The sequence below is a fragment of the Heteronotia binoei genome, chromosome 2 (assembly GCF_032191835.1).
Source record: "Heteronotia binoei isolate CCM8104 ecotype False Entrance Well chromosome 2, APGP_CSIRO_Hbin_v1, whole genome shotgun sequence".
Lineage (NCBI taxonomy): Eukaryota > Metazoa > Chordata > Lepidosauria > Squamata > Gekkonidae > Heteronotia > Heteronotia binoei.
This window is the reverse complement of record NC_083224.1, coordinates 20,108,796-20,132,657: the sequence shown is the minus strand read 5'-3', so window position 1 is coordinate 20,132,657 and position 23,862 is coordinate 20,108,796. Positions and strand designations below refer to the sequence as shown.

Below are 23,862 nucleotides of genomic sequence, written 5' to 3'. Positions count from 1 at the left end.
TTTAATGCCAGTAGCTCACAACTTTAATGTTAGTAGCCTCACAAAGTAGAATTTTTGTTCACAAGACTTTGCAGCTTAGAAGGAATGTTGGTCCCAGTATTGGTCCCTCGACATGGATTGCCAATGTATTCTGCTCTTTCCTCTCGAGAGATTTTTCTCCATTGGAAGGACATTGTGCTTGTTACTCTGTTGACGACTATGAATGGATCTGGCGAGATCGGGCTCGCCTGGGCTATCCAGGTCACAAGGCAACACTTGCTATTTGCTATATGTTACTGGGCACCACCTGTTAGGGCTTGCCCTTTTCGGCATGTCCTTTCTGATGGTCGCTGAAGATCCTGTCTCTACAACGGTTGCTATGTTCCTAGCAATTATGACTCAGTTATACCTGTGGCTGTAAAGTGGCTGGGTTTACAATGAATCTTTGTTTGTGAAAACTATAACACCTTGAACGTGGGTGTGTTTGTTTCCCCATCAAGCGATTTCACAAGGGTGTTGTCATTTATTGATTTGAATCCCCCACCTCCACCCCTCTCCAATCGTAGGAGATAATTCAGGAGAGAAATATAAGTAGTCAGGATTCCACTGGGTTATGCATGCAGCCCCCAATAAGACAAACAACACCCCCTGAGCCATTTCAGGTCATTAATATAGGGTTGCCAAGCTCTGGGTTGGGAAATATCAAGAAGAAGAAGAAGAAGAAGAAGAAGAAGAAGAAGAAGAAGAAGAAGAAGAAGAAGAAGAAGAAGAAGAAGAAGAAGAAGAAGAAGAAGAAGAAGAAGAAGAAGAAGAAGAAGAAGAAGAAGAAGAAGAAGAAGAAGAAGAAGAAGAAGAAGAAGACGACGACATTGGACTTATATCCCGCCCTCCACTCTGAATCTCAGAGTCTCAGAGCAGCTCACAATCTCCTTTACCTCCCCCCCCCACACACACACACACACCAGACACCTTGTGAGGTGAGTGGGGCTGAGAGAGCTCTCTCAGAAGCTGCTCTTTCAAGGACAACCTCTGCCAGTGCTATGGCTGACCCAAGGCCATTCTAGCAGCTGCAAGTGGAGGAGAATCAAACCCGGTTCTCCCAGATAAGAGTCTGCACACTTAACCACTACACCAAACTGGTTCTGGAGATTGGGGGGTGCGGGGTGGAGCCCAGGGTAGGCGGGGCTTAGAGAGCGGAGGGACTTTAGTAAATTCAATGCCACAGAGTCCACCCTCCAAAGCAGTCATTTTCTCCAGGGCAACTGATCTCTGTAGTCTGGAGATCAATGATAAAAATAGGAGGTGTCTAGGCCACACCTGGAGACTGGCAACCTTAGGCACAGGGGGTAGGCTTAAGCTTCTTCTCTCTGGGTCCACACACATCTGGGATGCACAGAATTTCAAAACATTCTTCTCCACTTGACCAGGAGACATTTCCTGGAGAAAAGGTGTGGTTAGGCCCACAGAAAACCAAGAATTCTATGAACATAAGATAATAAGAAGAGCCCTGCTGGATCAGGCCATCTAGTCTGGCATCCTGTCTCAAAGTGGCCAACCAGTTCCTTTGGAGCCTTTGGAGTGCCAACAACAGGGCAGAGAGGATGAGGCCTTCATAAGAACATCAGAAGAGACCTTAATCCAGTAACCTGTCTCACACAGGGCCAACAACAGACCTTAAAAGCCAAGGCCTTCATAAGAACTTCAGAAGAGCCCTGCTGAATCAAACCAGAGGCCCATTTAATCCAGCATCCTGTTTCACACATGGGCCAAGCAGTTCCTTTGGAGGGCCAACAAGAAGGCAGAGAGGCCAAGTAGGGTTGCCAAGCCCAATTCAAGAAATACCTGGCGACTTTGGGAGTGGAGCCAGGAGCAAGGGTGTGACAAGCATAATTGAACTCCGAAGAGAGTTCTAGCCATCTCATTTAAAGAGACCGCACATGTTTTAAATGCCTTCCTTCCATTGGGAATAGAGGATAGGGGCACCTTTTCGGGGGCTCATAGAATTGGACCTTCTGGTCCAATCTTTCTCAGACTTGGGGGGGTGTTTTGAGGACAGGCACCAGATGCTATATTTGTGCCTCTGTCTCAAAAAACAGCGCCTCCAGAGCCACAGATCAGTTCTCCTTTATTTCCTATGAAAACTGGTCTCCATGGGGTATTACGGAGTCCCCAGCAGACATTTCCCTCCGCCCTCCCCGCTTTCTGATGACCCTGAAGTGGGGGGAGGGCCTCCAAACTGGGGAATTCCCTGTCCCCACCTGGGACACAATTAACTTGCTGACCAGATGGAGGCAGCAGCGTTTCGATTCTGTGCATGAATCTGTGAAAGATCTGAGCATTGTGAATATTTTCTACACATATACCGCATGTTTTGCAAGACAGTCCCTGGAAGAAGGACCTGGCCATCCGAAACGGGCTTTACTCTGCTAGTGATCCGTATGAGCTCTTTTTGGATTTATGATTTGGACTTATTTATGATTTGGACTATTTGCACACTGTTGTATATAAGTGCATAAATATGCACATGCAGTATGTAAAATGATGAGGTTGCTGACATGCACTTTTTCCCTTGTATGAATTATGTTTTGTAATAATATTTTGCACAGAATGGTTTTGATTTATTTGGTCCCACCTGGGGATTGGCAACCTTAGAGGCTGAGGCCTTCCCCTGATGTTGCCTCCTGCTTCTGGGATTCAGTCCCTCTGAATGTGGAGGCTCCCTTCAGTCACCACAGCTAGTAGCCATTGATAGACTTCTCCATTCTGCCTGTTACTGTCAAGGCAGCCTCAGATAAAAAAAGATTGCTCAACTAGAATTTCATTTATATTTACAGCTACGCCATCTGTTCAAGGAAACTCACCCAACTTGAGATCCTGTTCCTACTGTGCTACAGGTGAATGCTCTTTCGCTCTCCCGCACCTTCTGGGAAAACAAGCTGGCGAGAGCAGGAAAGAAAACCCCTGATAATAAAAGGAGAAAGAATCAGCAAAGTATTGTGGGCAAGGTCTTCAAGCATCCTACAACATTTTTTGGTCTTAGGGTCATTCTTAAGGCTTTCCTTGGAGGAAAATGGACATTACAGTGCAATCGTCCTATGCAGAGTTACTCCTTTTTGAGCCCATAATCTGCATAGAACTGCATTACTGATTTCCTAGAGAAGTTGTAGTGTTTGCTAAGATTCTTTTGCTGACAACTTTCTCTGTAACATCTGTAGTGGTTGTGAACATACCATTTTATTTAGTTTTCTTGGCCTTATCTGTGGCAATTTGTTGTTTTAGCACAGGGGTGTCAAACATGTGGCCCGAGGGCTGAATCAGGCCCCCGGAGGGCTCCTATCAGGCCTGTGAGCAATTCATTGTCATCTGCTTCCTTCTCTCTCTCTTGCTTCCTTCTGCATCACAGCTTGCTTTGCCAGCCTTGATCAATTGCACAGGAGCTACAGAGCAAAGCCTATATTTTCTCCAGTAGCTGACTAACACATGAAACAGTTTATGTACATAAGCTCGCAATGCCCAGCCAGTTCATGTTTTCCCTTGGGTCTTAGGCTCAAAGCATTGACCATGAGATTTCTGTAATGAATGTCAAAAAATCAAAAGCAGGTTTGCAACTTACACATACTCAAGATTGCTACAGCACAGACATTGTCTGCAGATTGCGATGCAATAATCAAAGCAAGAGGTGTCAGTTATCAGAGTCTGTTAAACAAAATATTGCAAGGGTGCTGATCTTTTAAGCATCTTTTTTAAAAAAAAAATCTTTGTGTTTGTCTGTGTCCTTTATAAAGTGTATATTTCTGCTGGCTGCCATTACATTTTATGACATACATGGCCTGGCCCAAAAAAGTCTAATTTATGTCAGATCAGGCCGTCATAATAAATGAGTTTGGCAACCCTGTTTTAGCATGTTTTTAGTGTACTGTTAAACGACCATGTAGGGCAGGGGTGTTGAACATGGAGTTTGGGGGCCAAATCAGGCCCCCGGAGGGCTCATATCAGGCCCCCAGGCAATTGCCTATCATCTGCTTCCTTCTCCCTATATCTTGCTTCCTTTTGCATAACAGCTTGCTTTGCAAGGCTTGCTCAATTGCACAGGAGCTACAGAGCAAAACCTCTGTTTTCTCCATTGGCTGAGGCTCCTCCCTTGGGGAGGAAGGGGGGGAGGGAAAGTTTGCTTTGCCAGGCTCTCTCAATTGCACAGCAGAGCTACTGAGCCAAGCCTCTCTTCCTTCTACTGGCAGAGGCTCCCCCCCCCAGGTCCCCTGAGGAAGGAAGGAAAGATCCAGAGTTTCCTTTGCACAGTTCCCTGGATCCCATGGGAGAAATACAAAGAAAGCATCTTTAAAACCAGGGAGTGCTGTTAGTGTACTGTTAAACGACCATGTAGGGCAGGGGTGTTGAACATGGAGTTTGGGGGCCAAATCAGGCCCCCGGAGGGCTCATATCAGGCCCCCAGGCAATTGCCTATCATCTGCTTCCTTCTCCCTATATCTTGCTTCCTTTTGCATAACAGCTTGCTTTGCAAGGCTTGCTCAATTGCACAGGAGCTACAGAGCAAAACCTCTGTTTTCTCCATTGGCTGAGGCTCCTCCCTTGGGGAGGAAGCGGGGGAGGGAAAGTTTGCTTTGCCAGGCTCTCTCAATTGCACAGCAGAGCTACTGAGCCAAGCCTCTCTTCCTTTTACTGGCTGAGGCTCCCCCCCCCCAGGTCCCCTGAGGAAGGAAGGAAAGATCCAGAGTTTCCTTTACACAGTTCCCTGGATCCCATGGGAGAAATACAAAGAAAGCATCTTTAAAACCAGGGATTGCTAACGTTTTAAGCATTTTTAAAGTTTTTTAAAATATATATTGGGGTTTGTCTGTGTTCTTTAAAAAATATACATCTCTGCTACCTAATCTTAGATAGGTACACCCATGGCCCGGCCTAGCATGGCTTGGCCCAACCCAACATGGCCCGGCCCAAGAAGGTCTCATTTATGTCAGATCAAATGAGTTTGACACCCCTGTAGGGTTTTCAAGGCAACAGATGTTCAGAGGTGGCTTGCCATTGCCTGCCCCTGCATCACACCCCTGGATCTCCTTGGCAGTCTCCCATCCAAAGACTTGAACAGCATATTCAAGATTGCTACAGCACAGACATTGTCTCCAGATTGTGATGCAATAATTCAAAGCAAGAGGTGCCCGGTATCAGGTGTCAATTATCTAAAGACTAATCAGGGCTGACCCTGCTTAGCTTCTGGAACTGGGCTAGCCTGGGCCATCCAGGTCAGGGCATGCAAATCAATTAGTGGGGTGTGGCCTAATATGCAAAGGAGCACCTGCTAGAATTCCACCCCTGCCTGTCCCCATTCCTTGGGAGTCAAAACTGGGACAAACGGATCTTCTTACCTTGCAAGAGTCCTATGAGGAACCGAGAGATGGTGATGAGAACGAGGTGGGCAGAGCCGAGGTAGATGAGCAGAGGGGTGAGGGCAGTGATGGATCCCCAGGCGGATGCTGAAAGGAGGAGGACTTTCTCTCCTCCTATCCTAGAAAGACAGAAGGGAATCAGGACATGTCCGCAAGGGGGCTTCCCAGATGTCTGAGCTGGAGCTCCGACGCAAGAGGAGGAGGAGGACGAGGAGGAGGAGGATCTGGAGACTTTGGGGGTGGAGCTGGGAGAAGGCAGGGCTTTTTTTTGAGCAGGAACGCAGTTCTGTCTGGCTTGGCGTCAGCAGGTTTGGCCTAATATGCAAATGAGTTTCTGCTGAGCTTTTTCTACCAAAAAAGCCCCGGGAGAGGGTGCGGTTTGGGGAGGGGAGGGGAGGGGCCGCAGCATGGTCCAATGCCATAGCACCCACCCTTCAAAGCAGCCCTTTTCTCCAGGGGGGCTGATCTCTGCCAGCTGGAGATCAGCTGTGAGAGGGGGAGATCGCCAGGCCCCACCTGGAGGCTGAGCAAAACAACAGGAGCAGAACTAGGCTGAGTAAAACTAGAAGCAACCGTGCCATGATAAAGACATAATAAAGACAAGACTATAATGTAACGTAATCATTGCTGTGTGAGACAGGATATTTCTGCATTGCTGCCTTTTTCAAACTTGGCATTTTGAACTCTGAAGATGGACTTTCTCTTATGATGGACTTGCAATCAATCGTTTATTATGGAACCATATATTGTGTTCACAGTAATGTTTTGCATGATTATGTTGCATTAGAGGAATAATCGCTCAGAAAAGTTTTGGTGGTTATAAGACTTGACTTTATTGTGTCTATTATAGCAGAGGTCCTCAACCCCTGGTCCATGGACCGGGACCGGTCCATGGCATGTTAGCAACCAGGCTGGGAGTTGTTAAACTATTTCATTATATATTACAACTAGGGTTGCCAAGTCCAACTCCAGAAATATCTGGGGACTTTGGGGGTGGAGCCAGGCGACACTGGGGTGGAGCTAGGGGGAGGGGGGGAAACGGCGCTGGGGAACGTGGCGAGCCGCCCCATCTCGGAGCGGGCGACGCCGCTGCGCAGCTGCCGCCTCTTCTCCGCTCGCCGTGGCTGCTCCTCCGAGATGGTCTCAGGCTGGGCCCATCTCGGAGGAGCAGTTGCGGTGGAATCAGAGGGGGGGGGTGGAGGCGGGCCGGGGCATGGCGAGCCGCGAGTCCGGGTCCTAGAAGGGCCCAGATTCGCAGCTCGCCATGTTCCTGGCCTGCCTCCGCACTCCCCTTCTCTGGTTTTGCCTTGGAGGCGGGGCGGGCGATGCCGCTGCGCAGCTGCCGCCTCTTCTCCACTCGCCGTGGCTGCTCCTCCGAGATGGGCTCAGCCTGGGCCCATCTCGGAGGAGCAGCTGCAGTGGGGGAGAGGGGGCGGCAGCAGTGCGGCGGCGCCGCCCGCTCCGGGATGGGGCGGCTCGCCATGCTCCTTGGCGCCGTTTTCCCCCTCCCCCGCTTCCATTTTTGGGGGGAGCGGGGGAAGAGGCTGGAAATCCTGGGGTCCCCCGCCAGGGCGGGAGGGTTGGAAAGCCTAATTACAACGTGGTAATAAGAAAAATAATAAAAAGACAACATTGGATTTATAACTTTCCTTCCGCTCCCAATCTCAGAGTGGCTCCCAATCTCCTTTATCTTCCTCCCCCACAACAGACACCCTGTGTGGTGGGTGAGGCTGAAAGAGCTCTCCCCAGAAGCTGCCCTTTCAAGGACAACTCCTACCTGAGCTATAGCTGACCCAAGGCCATTCCAGCAACTGCAAGTGGAAGAGTGAGAAATCAAACCCGGTTCTCCCAGATAAGAGTCTACACACTTATTCACCACACCAAAATAAACTGCACAACTGTATCAACCGGAAACCATGCCCCCTCCCCTGGTCCGTGGAAAAATTGTCTTCAGCACAAAACTGGTCCCTGGTGCCAAAAAGGTTAGGAACCACTGTATTATAGTACGGTTTCCTCCAGTTTTGCCCCACCTGGAGATTGACAACTCCACACTACACTAAAAAAAAATGTGATTTTTGCAATTAGATTCTTACTGTGTAAGAATAGCAAAAATCCACGTGCAAAATGCATTATTTAGCAAAGCGTGAATGCACCCTGAACGTTCTAGGCAATTTCAAAAGAAGGTAAATTCTTATTTCAGCATGAGAGTGGTCGTAAGGCATGAAAATGGCGTGTTTTCCATACCGGTCGCTCAGGTGACCTCCAATGACCTGAGTTAAACAGTAGCCCCAGAAAAAGCTACTGAGAACGAGGCCCGACTGTTTCTTGTCCCAGTCGAAGCGAGCGCTCATGGCGACGGCACAGATGGGCATAGCAACCCTCGTGCAGTACAGAAGGCAGGTTCCCAAGAGCAGAATCACGGTCCAGATGCGAGACTCAGGCCTGCAAACAAAAAGGTCAAGAAACAAAATTCAAATGGGAGATATCAGAGAGTGGTCAGGTCTTCTGGGTTTGATTCCTCCACATACACCTGCTGATTTCATTCAATTAAACTGCTGAAGAAGATGATTTTGGATTTATATCCTGCCCTATACTCTGAATCTCAGAGTCTCTGAGCGGTCACAATCTCCTCTACCTTCCCCCCCCCACACACACACACAACAAACGCCCTGTGAGATAGGTGGGGCTGAGAGTGCTTTTACAGCAGCTGCCCTTTCAACGACAGCTTCTATGAAAGCTATGGCTGATCCAAGGCCGTTCCAGCAGCTGCAAGTGGAGGAGTGGGGAATCAAACCCGGTTCTCCCAGATCAGAGTCCGTGCACTTAACCACTACACCAAACTGGCTCTCTGTCGGGTTAGAACTGAGCAGTCGGGTTCGAACGGATAAAAGAAAGTATTTCTTCACCCAAAGGGTGATTAACACGTGGAATTCACTGCCACAGGAGGTGGCGGCAGCTACAAGCATAGACAGCTTCAAGAGGGGATTGGATAAGCATATGGAGCAGAGGTCCATCAGTGGCTATCACCTACAGGGTGTAGATGGAACTCTCTGTCTGGGGCAGTGATGCTCTGTATTCTTGGTGCCTGGGGGGGCAAAAATGGGAAAATGTGGCAAAAAATCACCATCACTGCAATAGAAGTGAGGATCCCCTGAGGATCCCCTAGAATTGCAGCTCATCTTCACACTACAAAGACCAGCTCCCCTGGAGAAAATGGAGGCTTGGGAGGGTGGACTCTATGGTGTTGTGCCGCACTGCAGTCTCTGTCCTCCCCAAGCTCCATTCCTAAATCTCCAGGTGTCTCCCAACCTGGATCTGGCAACTTACCCCCATCTCAAACCAGTGGCCAGGGCCAGAGAGGACTTGGCAAAAGTATCCATCAGTCAGTATTGTCTTCTCCGAGTGGCAGCGACTCTCCAGGGTCTTATGCAGAGGTCTTTCACATCACGTACAGCCAAATTCTTTTATACTGGAGATTAGGGCTTTTTTGGAGCAGGAACTCCTTTGCATATTAGACCACACCCCCTGATGTAGCCAATCCTCCTGGAGCTTACAGTAGATCCTGTAATAAGAACCCTGTAAGATCTTGGGGGATTGGCTACATAAGAGGGGTGTGGCCTAATATGCAAAGGAAGAAGATGATATTGGATTTATGTCCCGCCCTATATTCTGAGTCTCAGAACGGTCACAATCTCCTTTACCTCCCCACCACACACACACACACACACAACAGACACCCTGTGAAGTAGGTGGGGCTGAGAGGGCCCTTACAACAGCTGCCCTTTCATAGACAACTCTTGTGGAAGCTGTGGCTGACCCAAGGCCATTCCAGCAGGTGCAAGCGGAGGAGTGGGGAATCAAACCTGGTTCTCCCATATAAGAGTCTGCACACTTCACCACTACACCAAAGCATTCCTGCTATCAAAAAAAAGCCCTGCTGGAAATGCCAGGGATTGAACCCAGGCCCCTCTGCGTGCTGAGCCGCAGCCCTTCCTTCCAAGTACTGACCCTATTAAGCTTCCAAGATCTGATGAGATCAGGCTATCCCACACCACCTTCCCTCCCAAGGGAGACCTTGCCCTCCTATATATTAATGAGATATCACGGGACTCATTGTTAACAATGATAACTCCGTATAAACTAAAATGCATTTCAGGTCTTCAAAGCACTTTGCAAGAATCCCCATTGGGTAGACCAGCCTTAATATCACTCAGTCCCAAACGGATAGCTGGCTGGCTTAAGAACACTCAGTGAGTTCACATCTGGGACGACATTTGAACCCAGAAGAGGTTTTTTTGGGGGGAGGGTTGCATTTTTGTATCTGTGTGTGTGTGTGAGAGAGTGTGTGTGCACCTGGAAGTCATGGCGACCTCTGGGGACCTGCAGGATATTTAGGGAGGTGGCTGAGTAAAGCCTGCCCCTGCCTCCCGACTGCTGGTATTCCATGGGGGTCTCCCATCCAAGTACTTGCCAGAGTCGACCCTGCTTAGCTTCTGAGATCTGGGCTATCCAGATCAGGGCAAACCGGGAACATTTCAGTTCACCAATCAGTTGCTTGCAGGGGTGGGATTCTAGCAGGAGCTCCTCTGCACATTAGGCCACACACCCCTGATGTAGCCAATCCTCCGAGAGCTTACAAGGCTCTTTTTTGTAAGCTCTCGTAGGATTGGCTACATCAGGGGCGTGTGGCCTAATGTGCAAAGGAGCTCCTGCTAGAATCCCACCCCCGGTTGCTTGGCCGCTGTGCTCTTGCAGTGTGTGGCTTTCCTATCCCCAGCCACCCTTCATGCTTGTTACACCCAATCTGATTCACATCACATAAACACAGGCAATGCTGGATAGGCAGGCTTCCTTCAGGGCCTCCCCGTGCCCGTCTCCACCGTGCAGTGCCACATCAACGTCACTGCCCCCCGGGCTCCTCGCGTTGTCACAGCACTTCAAACAATCTGCCACTCACCTGTCATTCCAAACCGAGCTGGTGCGTTTGCCTCCGCAGTGAAGGAACCAGCCGCCCTGACAATAACTTGGCAGGACTGGAAAGGTTTTGCTTCAAGCGAATGGAGGAGCCTCTCTCATGCCACCTGCAAACATGGTTGCTGGCAACAGATGCCCTCTCTAACCACGTTTCCAAGCGTCCTGGAGGGGCCTGGACATGAGGCTGCCAGTCTCCAGGTGGGGCCTGGAGTTATCCTGCTTTTACAACTGAGCTCCAGATGCCAGAGATCGGCTTCCCCGGAGAGAACGGCTGCTTTGATGGGTGAATTTGATGGCATTGGACTATGCTGAGGCCCGGGGCCTTTTTTGTAGAAAAAGCCTACCAAGAACTCATTTGTATATTAGGCCACACACCCCTGACGTCAGCATTGTTTCACACAGGGTTTTTTTGTAGAAAAAGCCCAGCAGGAACTCATTTGTATATTAAGCCACACACCCCTGACATCACCATTGCTTCACACAGGGCTTTTTTTGTAGAAAAAGCCCACCAGGGACTCATTTGTATATTAGAGCGCCAGTTTGGTGTAGTGGTTAAGTGTGCGGACTCTTATCTGGGAGAACCGGGTTTGATTCCCAACTCCTCCACTTGCACCTGCTAGCATGGTCTTGGGTCAGCCATAGCTCTGGCAGAGGTTGTCCTTGAAAGGGCAGCTGCTGTGAGAGCCCTCTCCAGCCCCACCCACCTCACAGGGTGTCTGTTGTGGGGGAGGAAGGTAAAGGAGATTGTGAGCCGCTCTGAGACTCTTCGAAGTGGAGGGCAGGATATCCAATATCTTCTTCTTCTTCTTCATTTGTATATTAAGCCACACACCCCTGACGTCACCATTGTTTCACACAGGGCTTTTTTTGTAGAAAAAGCCCACCAGGGACTCATTTGTATATTAGGACACACATCCCTGACATCAGCATTGTTTCACACAGGGCTTTTTTGGTAGAAAAAGCCCACCAGGAACTCATTTGTATATTAGGCCACACACCCCTGACGTCACCATTGTTTCACACAGGGCTTTTTTTGTAGAAAAAGCCCATCTGGAACTCATTTGTATATTAGGCCACACCCCCTGACACCGAGCCAGTCGGAACTGTGTTCCTTTGTGTTCCAAAACTGGCAACTCTAGAAAACAGTGGCAAATCATACCAATACAGCTTTTAAAAGGCACTTTTAAATAGCTAACACAAAAGAGTGGAAAAGATTTCCAGTGACAGGTAACAAAAAAAAAAAATAGGGACAGGTTGGGTTGCCAACTTCCAGGTGGAGCCTGAAATTCTCATGGAATTACAGTTGATTTCTAGACTGCAGAGATCGGGGGCCCTGCTGAAAATGGCAGCTTCGGAGGGTGGAATCTATGACATCACATCCTTGCTCGGCTCTCTCCTAGGGTTGCTGGTCCCCTCATTACTCCAACAGGAGGATTTGGGGAGCATTCTCAGATGTCCCTGATGTAATAACATTGCCCAGAAGCGTCATCATCACATCAAGGATGTTGTGTGGCGACACTCCGGTTTGAGGGCAAAACTCTATGGTAAAACCAGCTTCAAACCATAGAGTTTTGCCCTCAAACCAGAGCATCACCATGCAATATCCCCTGACGTAATGACATCACTTCTGGGTGATGTCATTGTGTCAGGGACATTGCACAGCGATGTCGCTGTTTGGGGGTGAGGTTTCCCCCACGGCCAGCAGCAGGGAGAAGCCCCCAAATACAGGGAAACCCCCCATCAGGATCTGGGGACCAGCAACCCTACGCTCTCCCCTCTGCCCTCCCCAGGCTCTGCCCCCAGACCACCAGGAATTTCCAAATCCAGATGGGAAAACCTAGACCAGGGGTGGCCAAACTGTGGCTCTTTCACACATATTGTGCGACTCTCAAAGCAACTTGGAGAATGCATTTAAAGTCGCTTTATTTCCACCTCTCTCTCCCTCATCTATTTTCCTTCCTTCCTTCCTTCCTTCCTTCCTTCCTTCCTTCCTTCCTTCCTTCCTTCCTTCCTTCCTTCCTTCCTTCCTTCCTTCCTTCCTTCCTTCCTCCCTCCCTCCCTCCCTTCCGCTCTCAAACATCTGACATTCATGTCTTCCGGCTCTCAAACGCTATTCTATGTTGCTCTTACACTAAGCAAGTTTGGCCACCCCTGTCCTAGAGAGAGGGCATTTGTATTCTAGAGACAAAACACATTGGCATTCACAGAATCACAGGGTTGGTAGGAGCCCTCTGGGGGCCTGAAGGATAATGAGAGAGCGCTCACATGGTATGCGCTCACGTCTAGTCCCCTGCGCAACGCGAGATCCACTTCAAAGTATCCGTGACGGGTGTTAGTCCAGCCGCTGCTTGCGGTCTGCCTGTGAGGGGCAGTTCACCCCCTCCCCAGGCAGCTGATTCCACTCCTGAACTGATCTTCCTGTAAACAAATTTCCCCTAATATCCAGCTGGTACCTTTCCGCCCGCAATTTAAACCCATTCTTGCGAGTCCTTTTCTCTGCTGCCGTCCCATTCATTTATTCCGTCCATTGATTCAAGACTGCCCATTACGTCGGATCCCTGAATACGTCCTCTCCCACGGGCTGCGGTTCTATCCGGCTGCCGGAACACAACTACACACAAACAGATGTTAATCATTAACGAGCGACGTGTGGACCAAATCTTTTTTTTTTTCCCAGAGGAATGATTAAGCCAAGGCTTTCACGCGCTCAGATTTCACGCATCGTGTCTTGGCAAAGAGTTATCCAAAGTGCCCTTCGGGGACGGCCGAAGAGAGACAGGAGAGCCATATTAATGGAATCCAGAACAAAAATTGTACGCGCTCACAAGATTCTCCCTCCACCTGACAAAGTGACCTTTTTTCCCTTGTAACACTTCTGAAATCTGACTCAGACATGTAGCATGTGACCTAGTTTGTTTAATGTAACAGCCAGGGTTTTTTTTTTCCCAGCACAAACACACAGAGCACAGTTTGAGCTGGCTTGGCATCAGGGGTGTGGCCTAATATGCAAATGAGCTCCTGTTGGGCTTTTTCTACCCCCAAAGCCCTGTGTGAAACCATGGTGACACCAGGGGGTGTGGCCTAATAGGCAAATGAGCTCCTGCAGGGCTTTTTCTACCCCAAAAGCCCTGTGTGAAACAATGGTGACATCAAGGGGTGTGGCTTAATAGGCAAATGGGCTCCTGCTGGGTCTTTTCTACCCAAAAAGTCCTATGTGAAACAGTGGTAACATCAGGGGGTGTGGCTTAATAGGCAGATGAGCGCCTGCAGGGCTTTTTAAAAATTTATTTATTTATTTACTTTTTCTACCCAAAAAGCCCTGTGTGAAACCATGGTGACACCAGGGGGTGTGGCCTAATAGGCAAATGAGCTCCTGCAGGTCTTTTTCTACCCCAAAAGCCCTGTGTGAAACAATGGTGACATCAAGGGGTGTGGCTTAATAGGCAAATGGGCTCCTGCTGGGTCTTTTCTACCCAAAAAGTCCTGTGTGAAACAGTGGTAACATCAGGGGGTGTGGCTTAATAGGCAGATGAGCGCCTGCAGGGCCTTTTAAAAATCTATTTATTTATTTATTTATTTTTCTACCCAAAAAGCCCTGTGTGAAACCATGGTGACACCAGGGGGTGTGGCCTAATAGGCAAATGAGCTCCTGCTGGGTCTTTTCTACCCCAAAAGCCCTGTGTGAAACAATGGTGACATCAGGGGTGTGGCCTAATAGGCAAATGAGTTCCTGCTGGACTTTTTCTACAAAACCCCCCCTGGTAACAGCAAAGCTAGGAAACTCATCTCAGTGTCCAGTTTTGCAAGAGGTACAGAAAGAGGCTGGCGAGGGATATCAATGCTGGTCACCACACCTCAACAAAGATATAATGACATTGGGGGAAATGCAGAAAAGGGCAACTCAAATGATGGAACACTTTCCTTATGAAGAAACCTTTAAGACGTTAGGGCAGGGGTGTCAAACATGCAGCCCGGGGGTGTCAAATCAGGCCCCCGGAGGGCTCCTATCAGGCCCCTGAGCAACTGACTGTTGTCTGCTTCCTTCTCCCTCTCTCTTGCTGTCTTCTCCATCACAGCTTGCTTTGCCAGGCTCTCTCAATAGCACAGCAGAGCTACGGAGCCAAGCCTCTCTTCCTTCTATCGGCTGAGTCTCCACTCCCTCCTGGTCCCCTGGGGAAGGAAGCAAAGAGCCAGAGCTTCCTTTGCCCAGTTCCCCAGATCCCATAGGAGAGATACAAAGAAAGCACCTTTAAGATCAACAAGTGCTAATGTTTTAAGCATGTTTTATTTTAAGTTCTTCTTGTTGTTGTTGTTTTAAAAAAAAACCCTTTGTGTTTGTCTGTGTCCTCTATAAAGTTCATATCTCTGCTACCTGGCATTACATTTTATGACGCGCATGGCCCGGCCCAGCAAGGTCTCACTTATATTAGATCCATCCCTCATAACAAATGAGTTGGACACCTCTGATCTATAGAAGAAAAAAGAAGAGGAATGCAGATTTATACCCCGCCCTTCTCTCTGAATCAGAGACTCCGAGTGGTTTACAATCTCCTCTATCTTCCCCCCCCCCCCACAACAGACACCCTGTGAGGTAGGTGGGGCTGAGAGGGCTCTCACAGCAGCTGCCCTTTCAAGGACAACTCCTACAAGAGCTATGGCTGACCCAAGGCAGGTGCAAGTGGAGGAGTGGGGAATCAAACCCGGTTCTCCCAGATAAGAGTCTGCACATTTAACCACGACACCAAACTGGCTCAAATAGCCACTGATGGACCTCTGCTCCCTAAAACTAAGATGCATATGTAGGGTACGTGGGAAGTCTTTTAATTTAAAAAAAAATAATCAGACAGACAGAAAGGCACAAACACACATGAAAATTAAAAAAACTATGAATTTGCAACACTGCAAAACAAACCGACCCAAACCTGTAGACTTGTCCATTATTTGTCCTGCCGATGCATGACAAACATTTCCTATTTGTCCACTCTGTACTTTGCTACTTGTTCTTCAATCACAAGTTACCTTTGACATTACCCCCCCCTCCCAGCTTTATATATCAATCTGAAACAGGAAGTGACTGTGTTACAGGGGTGCCAGCCTCCAGGTGGGACCTGGAGATATCCTGGAATTTGAACTGCTCTCCAGATGGCAAAGATCCATTCCCCTGGAGAAAACAGCTGCTTTGGAAGGTGGATGCTATGGCATTGTTCCTCGCTGAGGTCCTCCCTAAATCCCTCCCTCCTCGGTTTCCAGCTTCTAAATCTCCAGGTATTTCCCAACCAAGCATGAAGAGCCCTATCAGATCCAAGTTCAATTCAAAAAATATCTGTGGACTTTGGGGGTGGAGCCAGGAGACTTTGGGGGTGGAGCCAATTGTGCTTGTCACAACCTTGCTCTTGGCTCCACCCCCTAAAGTCTCCTGGTTCCACCCCCAAAGTCCCCAGATATTTCTTGAACTGAACTTAGCCACCCTACTGCAGGGTCAACAAGGTTAAGAGATCCTTCGGTTAGATTGTCAAACTAGGACTTGGGAGACTCAAGCTCCAAACTCCATTCGGCCAGGAAATGTACTGGGTAGGGTTGCCAAGTCCAATTCAAGAAATATCTGGGGACTTTGGGGGTGGAGATAGGAGACTTTGGGAGTGGGGTCAGGAGACATTGAGGGTGGGGTCATGAGCAAGGTTGGAACAAGTACAATTGAACTCCAAAGGAAGTTCTGGCCATCACATTGAAAAGGACTGCACACCTTTTCAATGCCTCCCGTCCATTAGAAATAATGAAGGATAAGGGCACCTTCCTTGGGGGCTCATAGAATTTGCCCCCCTGGTTCAATCCTTTTGAAAGTTGGAGGGTGTTTTGAGGAAAGGCATCAGCTGCTATGCCGCAAATTTGGTGCCTCTAACTCAAAGAACATCCCTCCCAGAGCCCCAGATACCTGTGGATCGATTCCCCATTATTCCCTATGAGAATTGTACTCCATAGGGTATAATAGAGTGCCCAGTAGACATTTCCCTCCCCCCACCATTTTCTAAAGCAGGGGGGGCCTCCAAACTAGGGAATCCACTGTCCCCTCCCTCCCTCACACTCACGCACACACTTACTGGGTCTGGTTCCTCCACAACTTTACTTGCTCTGAAAACAAAAGCAACACAAACAGAGGGTCTGTGCTCTGATGAAGCTGCTGCTGACCCTTCCCCATGAAGCGCTTCCTGTTTCCTGCTTCCTGCTCAACTTTAAAGGCACACATTTTAAAAACGGACCTGTTTGCAGGTTTCTAAACCTGCTGGAGCTCTAGAGGTACATGGTGACTGTGAAGGCGGGGCTTCCCTCTGCCGGCCAGCTGGCTGGGGATGGGAGGAAGCCTGTAAAACCAGGGGATCCCCTGCTGGGACCTGGGGATTGGGAAGCCTAGTACTGGGGGACATCTCAGTCATAACCTGCCTCTCAGGGTTGTGAGAATAACAACAAGGTGGAACCCGTATTCACTGGACAAAAGAGGAGTGAAAAAAACAATAGAGAAGGGCCTCTGCTCCATTTCGCACTACAGGAAAAACGTCAGGCTACTCAGTCTGAGATAGCTTAGGCTAGCCCAACGTCATCGGATCTTAGACATGAACCAGGGTCAGTCCTGAGGAGTTCTAGGGTTGCCACGCGGAAGCAGGCAATGGCAAACCACCTCTGGTTGTCTCTGACTTTGAAAAACCCATGAGGTCCGCGACGACTTAGAATCATAGCGTTGGAAGGGACCTGCAGGGTCCAACCCCCTGCACAATGCAGGGAATTCACAAAGACTTCCCCCGAAATTCACACAACCCACATCGCAAGATGGCAACTCCCACCACCATTACCACCAGCTAGGGTTGCCAATCCCCAGGTGGGGGCAGGAAATCTCCTGGTTTGGAGGCCCTCCCCTCCCCAATTCAGGGTCATGAGAAAGCAGGAGGGGGGGAATGTCTGCTGGGCATTCCGTTATTCCCTATGGAGACTGATTCCCATAGGATATAATAGAGAATTGATCCACTGATATCTGGGGCTAAGCGGGGGGAGGCTTTTTGAGATAGAGGCAGCACATTTTCAGCATAGCATTCAGTGCCTCTCCCCAAAGTATCCTCCAAGTTTCAAAAGGATTGGACCAGGGAGTCCAATTCTATGAGCCCCGAAAGAAGGTGCCCCAATCCATTATTTCCAGCGGAGGGAAGGCATTTAAAAGGTATGCGGTCCCTTTAAATGCGATGGCCAGAACTCCCTTTGGAGTTCAATTATGCTTTTCACAACTTCACTCTTGGCTCCACCCCCAATGTCTCCTGGCTTCACCCCCAAAGTCCCCAGATATTTCTTGAACTGGACTTGGCAACCCTACCACCAGCTCAGCTTCAAGTCCAGAAACACAGGCATGATGCACCTCTCTCACCCACACAGAGTGCCTAACATCCTCCACGACCTCTCTCACACAGGCTCAGGCTTACGGGTAGGCCAGGCAGTCACATATCACTACCTGCCTTGCCTCTTTTAAACATATATGGAGAGCCATGATTATTTCACACCCTGGAGCCTCCCTCTCACTCACAGACACGCTACCAGACAGGGTAGCCTAGTTCCTTTTCATCATCTCCCCTCACTCAGACACTGCACAGAGCTATTGGGGTTGGGGATTCAAAAACTATGTCATTCACATGCATATCCCAAAAATATACAGAGACTAGGGCTGCCAATTCCCAGGTGGGGGCAGGGAATCCTCCGGTTTAGAGGCCCTCCTCCTACTTCAGGGTTATCAGAAAGTGGGGGGGTGGGGAGAAAAATGTCTCTGGGCACTCCATTATTCCCTATGAAGACCGATTCCCATAGGGTATAATAGAAAATTGATCCGTGGGTATCCAGGGCTCGGGGGGGTGGGGGGTGCTGTTTTTTCAGGTAGAGGCACCAAATTTTTAGCATAGCATCTGGTTCCTCACCTCAAAACACCCTCAAGTTTCAAAAAGATTGGATCAGGTGGTCCAATTCTATGAGCCCCGAAAGAAGGTGCCTCTATCCTTCATTATTGCAAATGGAGGGAAGGCATTTAAAAGGTGTGCGGTCCCTTTAAATGTGATGGCCAGAACTCCCTTTGGAGTTCAATTGTGCTTGTGACAACCTTGCTCCTGGCTCCACCCCCAAAGTTCCCAGATATTTCTTGAATCAGACTTGGCGACCCTAACAGAGACTGAGATCTTTGCTTGTTTGTGTGTGTGTTTCTTTCCCTGAGACAACCAGCCCACAGGGTGAAACAGAAAGGAGTTCACTTCTATTTATGATTTGAAGAGAACACTGAAAAAGTCAAGTGGAAATTACAAAACTTCTTTTCAATTGAACTTTTGAACCGTTTCCCCCATTCCAGTATTTTGGGATATTTCGTTAGAAACTGAACCTTTTCAGTCAGCGTTAAGCTGCTGCTCTCCACAGCTTCACTCAGCCAGACGCAATCTCAGCTCCCTAACAGCTGCCTTCGGCTCACTTAACTGCTGTTTTCTGCTGTTCCTCTCACTAACACTCCACAGCCACCACAATAATTATGCTTTCATAGAAAACATGGGCGAGCCCTGTCTGTCTGCTTCCTCCTACCCATTATGCCTCAAAAAAGTGGCAACACAGTATATGACAGAAAAAAAACAACTGTGTACAAAACACACACTCTCTGTCTCTGTCTCTGTCTCTGTCTCTCTCTCTATATATATAGTCTCTCTTGTTTGTCTCTGTTTTCAATAATACCAAATACGCAGTATACAAAAATATGTGAGATATTTTTGAGCACTGTGTATTTGGTATTATTGAAAATGAACAGAGACAAACAAGAGAGACTTTCTATATAACTGAAAAGTCTCTCTTGTTTGTCTCTGTTCACTTTCAATAATATATATAATACTGTGTGTTTTGTACACAGTTGTTGTTTTCTTCCTCCCCATTATGGACAGAATGCTCTGAATAGGAACAGTCTCGCTCAAAATGCCAAATGTGCCACAGCCTTTCACTAGCCTTGCTGTGGGTGGGTGGGTACAGATGCGACACATGACGAGTGTGTTTAATATAAGGGAAGGCGAGCAGAAGGAAAGAGAAACAAAAGAGGAAGCGGCATGGCCCAGGAAGAACAAAAAGAGACAAATAGACCAGCAAGAGTTTTCCTGCTTATCTCTCTGGTTACACCGTGGATGCACACGCGGGGTTTGGACAGTGGCCCAGTTCTGCTTTTGTTCCCCAATCAAAACAGAACATCCTTCAAAACCTTTATTTCGTTTCCATCTCCAGACAACCCTGTAGCTAAGAGTCGGGGGGGGGGCACAGGGGGCCCATAGTAGGCGGGGCATGGGGGTAAGAGCAAGAAGCTGGAAAGGGTGGGGGCCACCCCTCTCCCTCCCCCCTCCAGTGTGCTTTAAATCGCATGTAAGCGCCGATCCCCCTTCTACCTTTCCTGGAGCTCAGCCTGCAGTGATCAGCTTCCGATCCTGAAGTTCAAAAGATTTGTATCTCTGCGCTCCTTACCCATTACTCTGCTTTCCTGTGCCTTTCCCCAACCGGGAGCAGTAGGGAACGCATGCAGGTTGTACACGCTGTCTGGGGGAGACATGTCCTGGTATTATAACTGATTCCCCACTCTTCCACTTGCACCTGCTGAAACGGCCTTGGTCAGCCATAGCTCTCGTAGGAGTTTTCCTTGGAAGGGCAGTTGCTGGAAGAGCTCTCTCAGCCCCACCTCATTCACAGGGTGTCTGTTGTGGGGGGGGGAAGGGAAAGGAGATTGTAGGCCGCTCTCTGTCCTTGAAAGGGCAGCTGCTGTGAGAGCCCTCTCCAGCCCCACCCACCTCAGAGGGTGTCCTGTTGGGGGGGGGGGCGGAAAGGTAAAGGAGAGTGTGACCGCTCTGAGATTCAGAGTATAGGGCAGGATATAAATCCAATACAATCTTCTTCTTCTTTGCATTTCTGGCTTTCAAAGCCGCCTGGAAGTTGGAACCCCAAGGAAATAACAAAAGACTGGCTTGAAGAAAGGCAGAGATAATCCCCCTCCTGCCCCCATTCGCTGAGACAGACCACCGGAGCCTTACCTGGACCAGAAAGCATCCCCGGCTCCATCTTTCTTCATGCCTTTGTCGGGATGGTGGTGAAGGTGATGGGCACATCTGGCGGGCAGCAGGGGCTGGTGGAGGTGAGCGAGGAGCTGGCCGCCGTGCACCTGCGCTCCGCCTTTCCCGGGACCCAAGGCCATCCAACTTGGAGCCGAGGCGGAGCGATGCCGACCAAAAGCCCTCCTCTCTGCTGCCCGAAAGCTACCAGGATAACGGAGCGAGAGGCGCAGAAAGTCAAGAGAGAAAGAAAAAAAACGAGTGACGTTTTGCACTCAGTACTTTCCTGACTGCTTCTCTCTTTGGGATGCTTGGAAGGGGGGGGGACACCCAGCGTTCCCTCTCAGCTGAGTGAGTGTGAGCCAGCTCCCAGATTTTTAGCCTCCCGCTCGCACAGTTTTGTCTTAGCTCAGGAAGGACGACCCCGGAGCACAATCATTTGTGCAGCGGCTCACCCCCTTGAACGCCAGGAGCTCACCAAGTCGCATTTTTTTGCTCACAAGCCTCTGCAACTTGGAGGGCACGCGGGGAGGGGGACCCAATCCTAACTCGCCAGACGCGACTGATTCCCGAGGACAGCTACACCCGCCGAGGAATCCTTACCCGGCTAGCCGATTGGAGCTGCGATGGGAGCTTTCCCCGGCTGCAACGAGAGACATACGCGCCACCAAGTCCACGTGTCACTTTCCGCGGCGTCTCTTCCTGTTTGGGACTTTTCCAGGAAGTCTAGGGGCAAGCGGGGCTAGCTCGAGGCGGTTCTTCCGAGGGGGGGCGAAAGCAGCAGCGATCGTGCGCCCGGACGCAGGAGGAGAGAAGATCTTCCCGGGAAAGGAGAGATCCACTGGATCCCCCGAGAAGATCCGGAGCTCCCCAGGCTGCTGCAAGTGCCGGGGAGAGAAAGAGATGAGATCAACGGGGGAAGGGGGGGGGGAATACCCAACCCAGCGAAAGAGGACGTTTCCTAACAGGTAGGGTTACCAAGTCCAATTCAAGAAATATCTGGGGACTTTGGGGGTGGAGCCAGGAGACACTGGGGGTGGAGCCAGGAGACACTGGGGGTGGAGCCAGGAGACATTGGGGGTGGAGCCGAGAGCAAGGTTGTGACAAGCATCTTTGAACTCCAAAGGGAGTTCTGGCCATCCCATTGAAAGGAGCTGCATTCCTTTTAAATGCCTTCCCTCCACTGGAAATAATGGATAGGGACACGTTCTTTGGGGGCTCATAGAATTGGACCCTCCGGACCAATCTTTTTGAAACTTAGAGGGTGTTTTGAGGAGAAGCACCGGATGCTATGCTGAAAATTTGGTGCCTCTGCCTCAAAACCCAGCCCCCCCCCGAACCCCACAGATCAATTTTCCATTATACCCTATGGGAATCGGTCTCCATAGGGAAGTTTCCCTCCCCGACCCCTGCTTTCTGATGACTCTGAAGTGGGGGGAGGGTCTCCAAACAGAGATCCCCTGCCCCCCATCTGGGGATTGGCAACGCTAGGAGCAAGATTGTGACAAGCATATTTGAACTCCCAAAGGAGTTTTGCCCATCACATTAAAAAGGGCTGCACTCCTTTTAAATGTCTTCCCTTCACTGGGGAGGGACGGTGGCTCAGTGTTAGAGCATCTGCTTGGGAAGCAGAAGGTCCCAGGTTCAATCCCCGGCATCTCCAAAAAAGGGTCCAGGCAAATAGGTGTGAAAAACCTCCGCTTGAGACCCTGGAGAGCCCCCTGGAGAGCTGCCAGTCTGAGAAGACAATACTGACTTTGATGGACCAGGGGTCTGATTCGGTATAAGGCAGCTTTATATGTTCAATGAAGGATAGGGGCACCTTCTTTGGGGGCTCATAGATTTGCAGGCTGCTTTGAGTTGAACCAGATGCATGCTGAAAATTTGGTGCATCTGCCTGAAAAAAACAGCTCCTCCCACCAGAGCCTCAGATACTCATGGATCAATTCTCCATTACACTCTGTGGGAATCGGTCTCCATAGGGAACAGAAGAAGAAGAATTGCAGATTTATACCCCGCCCTTCTCTCTGAATCAGAGACTCCTCTCCCCCCACAACAGACACCCTGTGCGGTGAGAGGGGCTGAGAGAGCTCTCACAGCAGCTGCCCTTTCAGGGACAACCTCTGCCAGAGCTATGGCTGACCCAAGACCATTTCAGCAGCTGCAAGTGGAGGAGTGGGGAATCAAACCGGGTTCTCCCAGATAAGAGTCCAGGCACTTAACCACTACACCAAACTGGCTCTTTTAATGGAGTGCCCAGCAGACATTTCCCTCCCTCCCCCCCCTCTTCTGGTGACCCTGAAGGGGGAGGGCCTCCAAATGGGGGGGGGAGAACCCTTCTACGAGTGCAGGGGAGGGAAAGAGATGAGATCAATGGAGGAGGGAGGGAAAAAACCCAGCCCAGCGAAAGATGGCGTTTCCTAACAGCCTGCGAGGCTGTGCATGTTTTACACGGGAGCAAGGCCTGGGGGCGTCATGGGGATTACTTTCCCAGCTGCCCTGTCCCTCTTTTTTTAGGGCCTGGCTCTGAAGCTTGAAATCAGAATTAAAATGCGTGGTGTCTTAAAGGTGCCACTGGACTCAGACTCCGGAGATCGGAGTTCAACTCCGCCCTGGCACTCAATTGCCATGCCGCTCGGAGGGCAAAGACGTCCCAGCCTCGGAAGCGAGCGGAAGACCGAAGGGGAAAAAAGGGGGCACCGCAGTTGCCACCATTTGAACAGCCATGGAGCCAAGAGGCAGCGTCAGGGAGGGTGAGGGACGGTGTGCTCCCTTCTCCCCCACACCTGTTCTCAGCCCCTGAAGGAAAAGGGGTCACAGGCAGGGGTCCTTTGGTATAAAAATAGAAGGTGGAGCTCATTAGCATATGCTGCCCCCCCACCAGCCAAAAGCGACCCGAGGCAAGAAAGGATAGCCCCAGGCTAATGAGGCCTACTTGGGCTGGCTAGAGATCCAGCCAGCCCAAGCAGACCTCGTTCGCCTGGGGCTCTCCTTGGCCGCCACCCCGTCAAAAGGCCAGCAAGCCACCTGCTGCCCAAAATCACATAAGAAGCGGAGACAGGGTGGGGTGGGCTTCTCCGGGGGTTAATGAGGGCTGCTGGGGGTGTGGCAAGGCCCCAGGGGCTGGCTGGCTGCCAACTCTCCTAAGCCAGGGATTGTTATGCAGCTGCACCTACTATTCAGTGGACAAGGTAGGTGGGGGGAGGAGGGGGAAACCTCAGAAAGGTTCAGGAGCTGTGCTCCTGTGAGCTCCTGCTGAATTCAAGGCCTGGTCATAGGACACAAAGCACCCCTTGGAGGTTGCAGAAATAGCCTCTTCCTCAGCCTACTTCTCAGCTTCACCACTTTTGTGGGAAGCGCAAGGGAGATCTGAGACAGCCAGGTTCAGACGACATCCCCAGAGCCAGAACCCTGTC

At 49.9% G+C, this 23,862-nt stretch overlaps 2 protein-coding genes across 2 annotated transcripts in view; both read right to left on the bottom strand.

The window, feature by feature from the left end:
- The window catches only part of LOC132567535 (voltage-gated purine nucleotide uniporter SLC17A9-like), a 45,104-nt gene extending 24,515 nt beyond the window's left edge, over nucleotides 1-20,589 (bottom strand). The window contains exons 1-4 of the mRNA XM_060233217.1: nucleotides 20,429-20,589; nucleotides 7,629-7,826; nucleotides 5,364-5,503; nucleotides 2,841-2,940 (exon numbers count right to left, since the gene is read on the bottom strand). Of these exons, the coding sequence (XP_060089200.1) occupies nucleotides 2,841-2,940; nucleotides 5,364-5,503; nucleotides 7,629-7,826; nucleotides 20,429-20,589 (599 nt within the window). The remainder of the gene's footprint in view (nucleotides 1-2,840; nucleotides 2,941-5,363; nucleotides 5,504-7,628; nucleotides 7,827-20,428) is intronic.
- Nucleotides 20,590-21,126: 537 nt separating this feature from the next.
- Nucleotides 21,127-23,862, bottom strand: part of SLC17A9 (solute carrier family 17 member 9) — a 25,683-nt gene continuing 22,947 nt past the window's right edge. Inside the window, exon 5 of the mRNA XM_060232938.1 lies at nucleotides 21,127-21,324. Within this exon, the coding sequence (XP_060088921.1) occupies nucleotides 21,127-21,324 (198 nt within the window). The remainder of the gene's footprint in view (nucleotides 21,325-23,862) is intronic.